This window comes from Dioszegia hungarica (assembly GCF_025882075.1).
Source record: "Dioszegia hungarica strain PDD-24b-2 chromosome Unknown MKK02contig_8, whole genome shotgun sequence".
NCBI classification, from domain to species: domain Eukaryota; kingdom Fungi; phylum Basidiomycota; class Tremellomycetes; order Tremellales; family Bulleribasidiaceae; genus Dioszegia; species Dioszegia hungarica.
In genome coordinates, this window is record NW_026515770.1 from 3,433,327 (window position 1) to 3,446,875 (window position 13,549).

Here is a 13,549-nt window from a genome sequence, read left to right on the forward strand (position 1 = left end):
GTTATGCAATACCTTTTGGATGCGCTACCGCCTAATATCACTCGCAAGTCCCTTCGACCATATTCACCCGCCAGTCATGGAGCCCTCGGACTGTGCTGCAGCAGCAGAACAAGGACAACAACGCGTTAAGTTACGTAACTAGCCGGTTGAACGACGATCACTTAAGTCGATCACACCACCAACGCAGCTGCATTCTGTCTCGAGTTAGTCACCGTACTACCATCTATATACCACTCCGCCCCAAGGACAGGCTATAATGAGTCCTGATCCGAGCGTCTCGGCTGGAGTTGACGGCGAGAGCGGGAAACACATCGAAAGCGAGGCAACTGCATCCGAAGCTGTCGAAGATGCCGGCGGTTCGAAAGGGGGCCTTGGGGACGGAGAGGCAGAGACCAAAGCCGGGCATAGCGGTGTAGGACGTGTAGGTCTTGGACTGGACGGCGTCACTGAATCTGATACTTCAACCGTTGAAGTGAGTAGAGATAGTGGCGTACCTCTTTGCCTTGAACTGATCAGCTAGACGTCCCCCATGCACCCCACCCTCCTACCTGAGCCGCCAGAGCTCAGCTCGCATCCCGCCGACGCCCTCCATGCCCCAGACTCCCCCACTACCTCACTCATCACCTCGCTCCGGGACCAGCTTCGGCTCCTCTCGGACCAGTCCCAACAGCTCAATACCAAGCTGGTCGAGTCGATATCACGGCACGCCGACCTGCTGGACCAGCATGAGGCGCTTCAGTCGACTCATGCGCAGCTGAACACCAAGGCGGAGGGGCTTGCGAAGGACAAGAGGCAGTGGGAAGAGAGCATGAAAACGGGGCTGCTGGTGGAACGGGATGCGATCACGGGGGAGATGCAAAGGTTGGCGGCGGGGTTGGTTGAGGAGGAAAGGAGACGAGGGAGTGCGGAGGAGAGGAGGAGAAAGGTTGAGGACGAGGTGGATGAACTGGCTGCTACGCTCTTCGATCAGGTATGTCTAGCATTCGAACGTAGTACTTGCGGGGGCTAATCAGACAGGCCAATACCATGGTCGCGTCAGAACGGCATGGCCGTATCGAAGCGGAAGAACGGCTCAAATCGACGGAAGACAACCTTGCAGCGGCAGAGGCGGCCATGCGGGACATGCAGCTCCACCTACAGTCGATGCCGACTTCGACAGTCCCACCTCAGGCGGTCACGTCCCTGGCACCGAAGCGGAGATACCTCGCGTCACATCTACCATACACCGAGTTCACCTCATTCCTCACGCACCTTCGCTCACTTCGCCCGTTGAAGGAGAGCTCGAAGAGCATCTTTCCTCCTCCACTCGTCTCGGCCCTGGTCACGCAGCCGCTACTCGCTCGTACGGTCATCGAGGACCACGACCCGGCGCTCCGGCTGGATGTTGCGCCCGATCTCAGCTGGCTTTCACGCCGCGGGATCAGCGCAGCCATCATTTCCGGCGATCTTATCATCGAGCCCGTATCCGCCAACACCGTCCTCTCCCAGACCACTACCCCGACTCACGAGCTCGGTTGTGCACTCTGCGGAAAGCCGGTCTTTCCTCATTCGGCCGTGCCCCAATCTCCAGCGGTATCGCAATTCGGCCCTCCACCCCTCCATCCCACTCAGCGCAATTCCAACTCCCGCTTCTCACTCAAACCATTCTTCAACGCCCCTTCTCCCTCTTCCGCGCCCTCTCCTACCCAATCGCCCGCCGCGTCACCCGGTCCCGCCGCTCAATTACCTTCGGTCTACATCTTCCGGGTCGTCCGGCCCGCATCGGCGAGTACGGCCGACAAGGAGAAGGAGAATACGGCCAAGAGCTATCCCCTGTGCCGGACGGGATGGTGTCTTGACAGATTGCGCGCAACTTGCGAGCTCTGGCACTTTGTCCGGACAGGCATCATCCATGTCGTTTGGCACGGGGATGATGGATATGTCCTACAGGCAGAAGTCGACGCCGCCGCTCATACTGCATCTGCATCGATCGCGGAGGGATCTGCTGGTGGGTCGGTCACAGAGGCGGAATCGAAGAGGAGCTCGACGGGAGAGGTACCCCCAGAGCTACCGAGGCGGAAGAGTGGATGGGGCCTGGGATTCAGAATGGGCGAGAAGTCCAGTGCTACCACTGCAGCCACTGGCGGGGGCGGGTGGACAAAGGCGTTCCGGACGGGCGTAAGCGGGAGTCCGCCGGTCAGCCCCAGGCTGCCCCCACCGGGCGAGGAGAAGGAGAATGACATGACGATCAAGGAGTCCAACGAGGGCGAGAAGCTGGGCGCCCCTCTTGAGCTGGAGAATGAGAAAGTGGAAGAGCTGGCCCCTGGCCAGGTGGCCGAGAAGGAGAAGACCGCTGGGGAGGGGGCAGGATCATCTGGGACGCCGGATTCGGTCGATGATGCGGCCACTTTCTCCACGCCACAGCAAGAGCAGTCCAGCTTCCCTGCCGTAGAGGACGTCAAGCCAGACGGGGAGGAGGAAGCTAAGGCAACACTTCCGAAGGTGGACGAGGTCACGCTCAACTCTCCCAAAACCGATCTCGCTCCTGCCAGACCACCTCCACCGCCCATTCCTCGCCGTGCGGCCGCTCGGAACCGCGCTTCCATCGTCATCGATGGCCCTTCCCAAAACGGCACGCCGAGCGGGAGCGGCACCGCCACACCCGTCGAGCAGGAGATCTCCGCACCTACCGTCACCGCGACTTCAAGCGACGAACCTCGCAAGTCGGCCGAAGCGGAACCCGTTTCTGAGCGCGGAACGACAAGCATGGACGTTCCACCCCTCCCAGCTAAACAACCTCGTACGCCTACCATCGCGACCCATGCTCAGACGGAACGGGCGGAAGGAGAGAAGGTGTACTTGAAGGAAGATGATGACTCGTGGGAGGCGAGGACATGGCGGCAGGTTGTCAAGCTCAAGGAGGGGATGCAGCGGGCGAGGCTGGGGATCAGTGAAGAGGAGAGCCGCTGAGGGGGCTACAGAGGAGTTATCTTGTGCATTTTTGGGATATAACTGTCAGTGTGTACACTGGATGGATGGATGTCGTGCTGCCGCAGCTGACTCCACTCACTGCGTTGCTGATCGAGCTCTGACCAGGACAGGGGTACTACAGACGGCTTGATAGATATTATTGTCGGGCGGGTTCGCGGGAGGGCCCAGCGCTGATTGTTAGAGAAAGGCATGCTTCTCTGACGTCAACGGCGAAGTCGGCGAGGTCGGCGCTTGCAGTGCCTTTGTCCGAAGAAGCTGAAGAACCAAGACTGACGAAGGGCCAGGAAGCCACGCCTTAAGCTCGGTGCTCCCCGCCGAGAAGGTGGGTGCGAGCATGCGGGATATCTTACGCGCGCCGGAAGGATAACAGATGATACCCTCGGAGAGGCAATTTAACTCTTCCTCTTACTTTAATTTCACTTGTTCAGCTTACCCATTTCCCAACAATGCTCAATATGTCCGCGTATGCGACTCGAAAGCGTCCATCCACCCGTACACGAATCACTACCAGGACTACCCGCAAGACGGATACCCATGCCGACGGCGACGAGCTGTCTGCCGAGGAGCGCGAGGAGATCACCTCGGGGCTCGAGGGCTTTTGCTCAGCGGCCGAATCATCCTTCAACGATTTGATGGCCACTCATGTCAGAACCGCCAAGTTCCTGGAAGCCGTCAAGGAGTGTCTGAGGGCACACAGCGTCGTCGATCAGGTCTCGAGCATGGGTGTTCCAACCTTCAAGGAGCAGAAGACCTTTCTAAAGGCTGACGAAACGGCGAGTAAGCAGCTGGAGAGGTTTTTGGCGCTCTACGTCGAGGCTAGGCGGACGAAGGCTGACTTTGAGGCGGATTGCCAGAAGCTGCAGGATGAAGTTGACGAAGAGTGACAAGCTGGAGACCGCGTTGTCAGACTGAGTACTACTGCCTCTCCTGAAACTGATGTACATCCTGTTCGCGCTTGTGACTGGCATGATGCAAGGGTGATACTCAGCTTGACCTGAGCATCGATAAGCCAGAGTGGCGTGATGATCGCAAGAAGGCAACGATGGCTCGGCTCGGGCCAATGAGCTTCTTATGAAGGCTCAGAGCACCCCGAGCACGTGCTACCGAGCTAGTTACCGGCTAACACGCCGCACGGTGTCCATCCTTTGAGTGAACCCCGTTGAGGTGGCTTCTTCATGAGTGGTGACGGCGTCATATGATACGTGTACAGACTCCGCCCGGACCTTGGTTCCCTGCCTTATCTGCCGAGCCGATGCGATGCGATAAGAGCGATGACCTGCAGATACATCCTCCTCACACAAGGCGCCTGGATTGACAGCGCGCGGTGGACTTATCCTCTTGATTCAAGCCCCGAGCTGCCCATTTATCCCACGAGATTCACCATGTCTTTCAGCACCCTCTTCAGATCTTTGTACTTGCCGCGCAACACCGAGACGCAGGGTGTCGGCACGTCTCGGGACGCCAATACGAAGCTCAGCGAGCGCGACATCGCGAGTCTGATCGGTCTTCCTGAGTCCGTCAAGGACAAACTCGCACTCCTCTCCAAGCGCGGGTATGGACGCAAAGATTACATGTACGCTGTGAAAGAAGCACTTCTCCTCCGCTCCGTCAGCACCTACCTGACACAGCATGACGACAAGCGCATCAACTCGAGGGAGTTCGCCGACGACATCAGGGCCCTGTCGGATGAGTACCTCGAGCGCCTGAAGGAGCTCCACAAGGCAGCCGGCAAGTGGTCAGCGACGTTTGACGCGCTCACCATGGAGGCGGAGGCAGAGATTGCACGCGAGGAGGAGGCAAGGCAGCGTCGTGACTCTCAGATCAAGTGAAGTGCATGCATACAGACGGTGATCAATTGGTCGGATAGTGTCAGTGTCAGGTTCACAGATCGGCCCTCGCCCGAATCTGATAAGCTTTGCACTCAGCGTGCTAGCAAGGACCAGATAGCACTTCGGAACGGTCCCTCTGGCGGTACCGTCTCAGCTTGAGTCAGCCGCAACTCATACATACGTTGACGGGAGATGGTGAGCAGTCTCAGCATCTCAGTAAGTCCCCATCCTTCGCACGTATCAGTAGAGTTAGCGCCAGAGAGCTCGTCTCGTCAGCGACAGAGTAACAGTTCGAATGAGACTCTCCCAGGTACCATCGATTCCTCCGTGCCTCTTGGCTCAGCGTGTACCTCCTCAGGGCATAGTCGTCCTCACTGCTACCTCCGCGGGCCATAATTGTATAACGAACGCCCCAGAAATGCCGCCAAGACCATACCGGTACACGCCGTGATTGCCTCCTCCTCGCTCCATCCCAGTCCCACACCCCAGCCGGGAACCGGGCCCAAGAGTGTGCAGAACATAGCAGGTATCAGCAGAGGGAGCCAAGCATCGACCATCAGCCAGCCCTGAGGCTGGAGCTCCATCGGCGTTGACATCGACGGCTCCGGAGAGAAGAGATTGGTACCGGTGAAGGCGAGAGCCGCATATGGCGCAGCGAGGATGAAGGGGACTAGTATGAGTGTCGCCGGTGTGGAGGGAAGGGCGAAGAAGCTGGGTGATTGTCGGGCGAGGGGAAGAACCGAGAAGCGGGTTAAGAGCAGGGTACGACCGATCGCATCCGGGATCGATAGTAGCAGTTCGAGGGTAAGGGTGGGTCTCGCAGGTATGAGCCTTCGCAGTGAGGTTCGAGTATGCAAGATATCTACAGATGAGCTCTAGCCAAGTCCCCAACGTGGTGGAGACCAGCTTACGAATGAGGCAGAATAGCAGGCCGATCTTCGGGGTGATGAGCCAAGATGGTGGTGTGCGAGTACAGGTTGCTTTAAAGGTCAGATGTTCCAAGTATGCTAAACAGCCAGAGACTTACATAGGAATGTTTCTCCTCCAAATAGCACGACCAGCAGACCCATACATTCCTGAAGGACTCCTGCGCGTTGCGGTTTCCCTTTCCCAACGCGTTTCGTTTCAGATTTGGCGGATGGCTGGTCCGATTCGGCACTGGGCGAGAGTACACCGGTAGCTACCCACTCGACTACCTGAGAGAGGCGGATTGCTCCATAGATGTCCAGGGGTGCGAAGGGTATGCGAGGGTGAATGGCGGTGTGAAGGGGAGTAAGGTATGGGTGAACCGAGGCCAGGAAGGATGTCATGTTTCGCGAGAAGTCTCTCCGAGCGAGTTGTATGGCGACCAGTACGGACTGGCCAGTGGAGGAACCCTCCCTGAGTGAGCCTTGACCGGTGTATGTATATCGGAAGCCAGTGCTGTATGAGCAAGAAGCTGGTGAGATGAGAGCGGGATGAATTGGGTGGTGACACGTCCAAGACGTTGGACGCGTGTCAGTTAAGCTTAAACTTCGGCCGGATTAAAGGGGTTTCGGGCGAATCCGAGGCGGAATGCCGGCACCGTCAAGCCCGGACCGCGGGAAATTTCCCTAGAGCTTTTGGCTCTTGGCCATAGGTGTGCTGCTTGCCTTGTCGCTCTCTTCATCAGCTGTATCTTTACGCGAAGATGGCACCCAAGAATCAGGCATACCCTTTCTGGTGAGATATTGGCTGGTCGAGGAAGAAATAAACTGATACCTGCAGGATCGGCGGAGCGGCTGCGTCGAGTACGTATTGACAACGACTTTCAGGTGGTGTTGCGCTGATAAGACCAGTGGCTGCGTGCTGTACCCACCCTCTGGATGTCATGCGAGTGTGAGTGGCAGGCTCTGGGACTAGAGCGGGACTCATCAACCAGGCGCATGCAGACAGCAGCCCAGAAGACAACCTTCGTCCGCTCTATCAAGGATGTCCTGCAAACAGCTGGTATGTTACGCTGCGCTGCTCGCCGATACTGGCTGACGCTGCAGGTGTCCGAGGGTTATATACCGGTCTCACAGCTTCTATATTCCGTCAAATGACATACTCTATCGTCCGACTAGGGGCTTATGACAAGCTCAAGACGGAGATGGCCAAGGGTGGGAAGAAGCTATCTACATTGGATATGGTCATGTGCGCGAGTGGGGCTGGAGCTCTGGGTGGTCTCGCCGGTAACCCAGCAGATATCATCCTGGTCCGGTCAGTAACTTAAAACGATCTAAGTTTGGTGCAAAAGCTGATGTTTCAGTATGGTAGCAGATCCCACGAAACCAGCAGAACAGCGGGTCAACTATAGTAATGCCCTCCAAGGGGTTTATAGAATGGTGAAAGATGAGGGAGGCTCCAGTCTGATCCGTGGACTAGCGCCAAATACGGTACGTGAAGTCTCCCCCAGATCTGTGCTAGACTGACCACCAGGTCCGAGCTATCTTGATGACCGCATCCCAACTAGTCTCATACGATTTCTTCAAGGACGCGCTGCTCTCCGCCAACATCCTCTCCGAAGGCATGCCTCTTCACTTCACCGCCTCTGCCGCCGCCGGCACTATCGCTACCACGATCTGCGCGCCTGCCGACGTGCTCAAGAGCCGAGTGATGAATCAGAAGGGCGCTGGACAGGGCGTAATGTCGATTTTGACGGAATCTTTGCGGACGGAGGGTCCTCGATTCCTGTTCAGGGGATGGCTGCCAGCTTGGAGTGAGTGGTTTATAGTGGAAGTGGGAAGGGAGGGTTCGCTGGCTGACATGAACAGTCCGTCTCACACCAAATACGATCTGCATGTTTGTGTTCTTGGAGCAGATTCGCAAGGGGATCGACTATATCCGGGATGACCGGACAATCGGAGAGGTCACGAAGGACCGCTAGATGGACGGTGATTGATCTTGGTAATGTATTTGTCGGGCTTATAGATGATACAACTAGAAGACGGATGAGGGTTGAATGGCCCGGTGCTGACTACGTACTGAATATGAACAGCCCCTCGGGAGGACGCCCGGTCCGACGATAGATGTGCAAGGTCTAAGATGACGTCGGTGGGCCATCCAGTCCCCTGCTTCACTCACTCCTGCTCACGAACGATGAATACGACCTCATGCATAGGGAAGAACACAGATGAGCTAAACACAGTGCTGAGTGGATGAGTTGCAGCAAGGAACATCGGATTGACGATCAGGATCCGAGTGCAGCCTCCGCTGCGGCCACCTGGTCGGCTTCGATCCCAGTCGTCAGCTTGTCAGCCTCGCCATCACCCGTGGCGACACCTGTCTTGACTTCGACCTCATCGCCCTCATCACCGACCACAGACAACTCTGGGGCATCTGTGCTAGGAAGCACACCTCCTTCGTTTGTACCGAGCGTGCTCGCCGCCCCGCTGTTGGCTGTCCCGACTCCCAAGAGCCAATGTGCCCGTTCCATCGCGACATCCCTCGTAAGCTCGCTGACGAACTCTGAGCCTCGAGCCGCGCCGCCGACGACCCTGCTGCCAATCATCAAGCAGTGGGCCACCGCGCTCACGCCGTAGAGTCCGAGGACAGCCACCCCTTTCAGAGCCCAAGGGGCATGCGATGTGGCGAAAGAAAATCCCGAGCAAGCTGTGTCTTTGATAGTGCTACAGAAGCTCGACAAGCGGGACGGCTGGTCGAGCCGGTCGAGAAGTCCGTAGATGTCTCCCTCGATGGCGGGCGCGGGCGCGTCGGGCGGGAGAATGTTGTCGGGACCTGAGTCGACGGGTGGTCTGTACTCTGTCAGATCCAGATCACACTGGCGTTGCAGCCCACGGCTACTCACTCATGGTCTTCAGTAGCAGTCTTGCCCGTGGCTCGAAAAGGTGGTTCCAATTCCTCCGAGGGGCTCTCTGTGGGCTGCACTGGCTCCTCAGGTCTTGCATCGATAATGGCGGTATCTGGCACTGTCTCCTGTGAGGTGGCGGAACGCTCGTCAGGAAACAATGAGGTGGGCTCCATTCCTCTCATTTCTTGAGAGCCGAGGCCATCCTCAGACTTGGTGTCCGAGATCGCCACCGTCAACTGGCCCTTAGGGTCAAGGGGGGCAATAGCGGAGTCTGGGAGTGTACTCTCGAATGGAGCAGCGTTGTGTGAATCGGCGGTAGTCATCTGGGGTGGATAGGCTGACGGTATGCTCGGCGTGGGTGCAGACGGGGGTGTTGACAGTTCTTCGACGTTGTGAAATGTAGGAAGTGGGAGTCAGGTTGACGATGCTGGGATCGAGTTCAGACCGCTGTGACTCTCCATGTCCACAACCATCAAAGGATAATCTGTAACGCAGGGTGCCCCGAAATGTACAAAGGGAATGCTGTGCAGAAAGCACTAGAATGGCGGAGAGCTTGCAGGGAGGCCCAAGGCATTCCTAGGTGCTGCGCCATAAGCAAGCTGTTGAGCCAAGAGTGTGTGTGGCAGTTTTGAAACCCATCAGAGTCTCAGAAGCGCCACTAGAGTCTATGAGCCCCTACGGATTCATGCAGGACAGGACAGCGAGGTGATCCGCCGCTCTCGCAGGAAAGCATTATGCCTCGAGTACGGGATCACTAGCGACCGAACAACTGAGCCAGTCTCTTCCCCTTCCCCTTCTTCTTCTTCTTCGACGTCTTATCCCCCCTCTTTCGTGGCTTTGCCGATCTCATGGTGGCTGCCTCACTCATGCTCCTCTGGCTCTGAAGAGGACTGTAATCAGCGTATGACCTCCTGTATTGCCTCCTTTGCCGTTTTGAATGGGAGTGATATACACCAGACCGATGATGGGAGTCGCGGCGGCCGTGGCCGCGGAATGAGTGAAGAGGGAATGGCGAGGCTTGCAATACGTGGTGTGGAGGGGGTCTTGGCCTTGATGTGCCTGTGGTAGTTGTGGCAGCAGAGAGGATTGTCGATGAGAAGGTGCTCGCAGCGCTCATGAGGGACTTTGCCACACTACTCGTCCCCCACCATGCGGATCTCAGGGCGGTCAGAGTGCCCCTAGCTGCAAGCTCTGCAGCCATCTCGGCGATCCCAGGAGAAGTGTCTGAGTATGTAGAATCCGCCTCGTGACCAGGCGCCTGGAAGCTGGGCTGCATGTGGCCACGATGACGTCGTTTCTTGATTTCAGGATGAGTGCGACTCAGCATGGCTGGTCCGCTGGGCTGTGGTTCGTAGACCGTCATCGCCGAATGGGAGTAATTGGAGGGTGCCTCATGTGACTCAGCCACATGATCGGCGCTCGATGTGAGCGCAGTGAGCGGGACCTGCACCTCGGGAACTGTATGCGCTCCGGACGTCGTGTCATTATAGGACTGTGACTGGGCGATAGTGAACGCATCGATCACTCTTCTTACCGCATCAGGATCCAGGGTTGAGCCGGCTACCGCGAGAGAATCGCTTGTGCTGGCTTCAGGGTTGAGAACAGTCGCGCTGACAGCAGGAGGGGCCACTGATATATCGGAATATATTGTAGCTGTAGGTGGGACTGTATGGGATATCGGAGTCTCAAGGACTTTCTGAGGAGGCTTGATGAGAGTGGGTGGGGTAGCCTCACCGACTTCTGACGTATTTGGGATGGCGCTGGGCGGTGATGGGGATGAGACTGCCAGGGATTGGTCCTCTACAAGTCGGAGTGGCGATTGACTCGCAGACTGGCTCATAGATGCCGCTGTCGGGTCGAAGGTCTTCAAGGTAGCAGCAGTGGTCTGGGGGGGGGGAACAGGCCCGTAATTGCTTGGCAGCATGGCCTGCTGCATGTTGGGGGGTGTTGGGTAGACTTGATATGGATGAAGAGCGGACGGTAGCGGATGATAATGGGAGGCAGTGAGGGCAGCCACGTAGTCTTCATATTGCAATTGGCTCTGTTGTGCGTAGTGGTAAGCTTCGGCCGAAAGAGATCCGTGGCTCGGTGGCGAGTGGCCATATTGCGCTGTGTTTTCCCAGAAAGTAGGCGATCCGGAGCTGGATACACCCTGGTACTGGGAGTACCCGGGGTGCGAAGGGTAGCCATACCCAAATGCTGCGGTATCCGGTGCCCATCCTGTACCATAGTTCATGATCTGGTTCATGGTATAGCAGGTAGCTCGTGCAAGGGAGTGTTGAGGGAGGATGTATTGTGAGGGCGGTGAGAGGAGGGGAGTGGCGAAAGTCAAGTGATGGACGGGTCGTCGTTCTGGTGGGCTCTGCGGGGCGGTGTAGAGGCTCTCAGGGGGCGAAAGGATTGCGTTGTTACGATGCACCTCACAGAGTCAAGGGCACAAAGGACAGACATGACCGGCAAAGTGCCACACTCGCCTAGCCCATGAGCCCACGTGGCGGTCGGTAAGTCATCAGCCGGGGGCATGCCCATAATATTGGAGACCACTGTTCGCTGCCTCTGGCGAGCGATTGTAGCTCTGCTCATACAGAATGTAAGCGGACCAGGACTCGTTGAGTACATCAGACTGTCTACTTCCGCTAATTCTCGTCTGTCACCGTATCCCGGTACAAGCGTAACCTACAGAAACTGTCATCTGTACCTTGGTAAAGTCAGCCTCGCAGGACTGTCGTCAGCCCTCGACTGCATGGAGCACAGACTTCATAGCCGTGTGGACTCTCAACCCGTATCGACCGCATAGTGAGGTGGGAAAACGGCTCCGTGCGCCTCGAGTCGGACATTCGCTTCGAGGTGGACGTTGATGTTCGCTCGATGAAGCAGTTGAGTCTAGGCTAGCGTCAGAGACAGACGTCCCCGCGACCGAGTAGCTTGATGCCGTAGGCCGCCTGGAGATCGCTGACCATGCGGACTTGCACCAGGCTGATGGCTCCTTCATATAGCTGCTCATGGCCGTGAGAAGCCTCGACCGGCGGCGATGATGGGGCGGATCACGTACATCGGTACCGGTAAGGGGAGCTGTAGTCCTGGGAGCGGAATCTTCAGGCTCGGAACTCGAACGGGCGGACGAGGGTTCGACGTCATTTGCGTCAAAGAATGAAGCTTTGGACTCTACCGACGATCTCGCAGACGTGTGCTGCGAGGGGAGTACGTAGCGCCTGTATGTAAATGTCGGTTTGATGACAGCACTGCCGGGCGGCGCGCCAGTAGATGTGTCAAGTGAGGGACACCAAGAGGATGGCAGCGCGGGTAGTTTGCTGTTCGTACCTCCACTTTCCGTGCATGCTTGATGGCCTTCCTGCGTCTCCAACCCGGTGAAGGTGTCGGAGGATCGATCGGGTTGCGCGTCCGCCGAGTACATGAGAAAACTTCTTGCGGTAGTGTCGGCACCTGGGTCACTGATGCGATAGTAGGTGGGGTATTCGATATTGGCGGTCGAAGACGCGATAGGTGAAGGGGTGCTCCCGTGACTATTGCTGTGCGAGGTCGCTGCACTAGATACGCTGACGGCGGAAGAAGCAGGGGGTGAGAACGTGCTATGGGGAGCATCGCTGAGCGAAGTCTCGGCATCGGAGCTTACTAGGTGCGTGTCGAGCATGCCACCGCGTTGGGCGTTTGGCGTCGAAGTGGTCGAGTATTGATGGTAGCTGATATCGAAAGGTTCGTCAGAGGAGGAATGGCTCGCTGGAATGATCGGCTCCCGCCTTACAGTCGAGAGCAGTGGCAGTCGGCTCTCTGGAATAGTCGCAGGGAGTGATGAATCGAGGGTCGCTGTCATCTCCGGTCGGTGCGTCTCGCTCAGATCACTGGTGACCGGTGCTTCGGATGGTGAATCTCCGCTACCGGGCTCGAAGCAGCTCGATCGGACAAGGGAGGGGAGGATGGAGGGATTGTCGCTGCTCTGTGGGTCTCTGACAGCATCTTGATGGACGCCGAGGGGAGTGACATCTTCAGAGGCATCGTTGTCGCTCCCCCGATGATCGTCTAACGAATACTGTGAGTCATCGACGTCGGTGACGTCCAGACTGATCCAAAGGCCGGCGGAACACGACGGTACGTCGGTACTGTCCGACGCGGAGCTCAGAGTGATCGGGAGATCGCCGTCCGTAACGAAGTGGTCATTGGCGTCCTCGTACTCTTCCTCGTCAGAAGAGACATAGACGTCCTCAGTGGCTTCGTAAAACACGTCTTTCGAGGACGAGTCCGAACCTCTGACGGTTTCGAAATTCGATGACATCTGGGTAGAGGAATCTGATGAGGTGAGTATTTGTAATTCTCGCGCAGAAGCTGACTTACTCCTGGATGACCGAGCTTCTGCAGGGCGAGCAGTTGTTAGGTGGTATGAGTGGGGCGATATGGGCTGTGAGTGTGTTGACGGCTGTGTGGGGATGGCTGTGCAAGGGGAGTTGGGCGTGAGTGGTGACGGCGGAAAGGATTGGTGAGGCGGAGATATGATGTTGTGAGATGAACGAGAGACTCTCACCAAATAGACTGGACATCCTCCACAGCGCCACTTGGCACAGTGTCATGGGTGTGGTCAGGGGTGAGAGGGGTGAGAGGGGTGAGAGGGGTGAGAGGGGTGAGAGGGGTGAGAGGAGTGAGAGGGGCTAACGCCCAAAGGAAAGATCCGATCTTACGGCCCACTTGACACGCGGCCTCTCAAAGGGAAAATTCCCCAAAGGGTGAGCAGGGTCTTCAGATGCGTTCGACAGGCCTGTGACTGGGCGAGAGTCCGGATAGATCACGATCTCGAACATATGGACGAAGGAGAAAGAGCCAGATAGGTCGCTGCTTGCAAGACCAACCCGATCTGACACTGCCGGCATGCAGAATTTGATACTTGGTGCGGAACTGGTCGGATGGTGATATCATCGATCTCTCTCAT

At 57.2% G+C, this 13,549-nt stretch overlaps 4 protein-coding genes across 4 annotated transcripts; 2 read left to right on the top strand and 2 right to left on the bottom strand.

The window, feature by feature from the left end:
* Nucleotides 1–529: 529 nt before the first annotated feature.
* On the top strand, nucleotides 530–2,949 carry MKK02DRAFT_27495 (uncharacterized protein; the record flags this gene model as incomplete). The annotated part of the gene is made up of 2 exons (XM_053087355.1): nucleotides 530–970; nucleotides 1,018–2,949. 2 exons carry the CDS (start codon nucleotides 530–532, stop codon nucleotides 2,947–2,949), a joined length of 2,373 nt encoding a protein of 790 aa, XP_052946115.1.
* A 2,227-nt stretch (nucleotides 2,950–5,176) lies between these two features.
* Nucleotides 5,177–6,109, bottom strand: MKK02DRAFT_24809 (uncharacterized protein; the record flags this gene model as incomplete). Its single annotated transcript, XM_053086940.1, has 3 exons — nucleotides 5,177–5,661; nucleotides 5,711–5,779; nucleotides 5,827–6,109. The coding sequence occupies 3 exons, from the start codon at nucleotides 6,107–6,109 to the stop codon at nucleotides 5,177–5,179; spliced, it is 837 nt and encodes a 278-aa protein (XP_052946116.1).
* Nucleotides 6,110–6,468: 359 nt separating this feature from the next.
* Nucleotides 6,469–7,686, top strand: MKK02DRAFT_37106 (mitochondrial carrier; the record flags this gene model as incomplete). The annotated part of the gene is made up of 7 exons (XM_053089562.1): nucleotides 6,469–6,500; nucleotides 6,546–6,568; nucleotides 6,617–6,656; nucleotides 6,717–7,019; nucleotides 7,069–7,195; nucleotides 7,239–7,518; nucleotides 7,574–7,686. The coding sequence occupies 7 exons, from the start codon at nucleotides 6,469–6,471 to the stop codon at nucleotides 7,684–7,686; spliced, it is 918 nt and encodes a 305-aa protein (XP_052946117.1).
* Nucleotides 7,687–8,428: 742 nt separating this feature from the next.
* On the bottom strand, nucleotides 8,429–12,901 carry MKK02DRAFT_33559 (uncharacterized protein; the record flags this gene model as incomplete). The annotated part of the gene is given in 6 exon segments (XM_053088741.1): nucleotides 8,429–8,561; nucleotides 8,608–8,933; nucleotides 8,953–9,037; nucleotides 9,366–11,029; nucleotides 11,065–11,257; nucleotides 11,367–12,901. 6 exon segments carry the CDS (start codon nucleotides 12,899–12,901, stop codon nucleotides 8,429–8,431), a joined length of 3,936 nt encoding a protein of 1,311 aa, XP_052946118.1.
* Nucleotides 12,902–13,549: the final 648 nt, after the last annotated feature.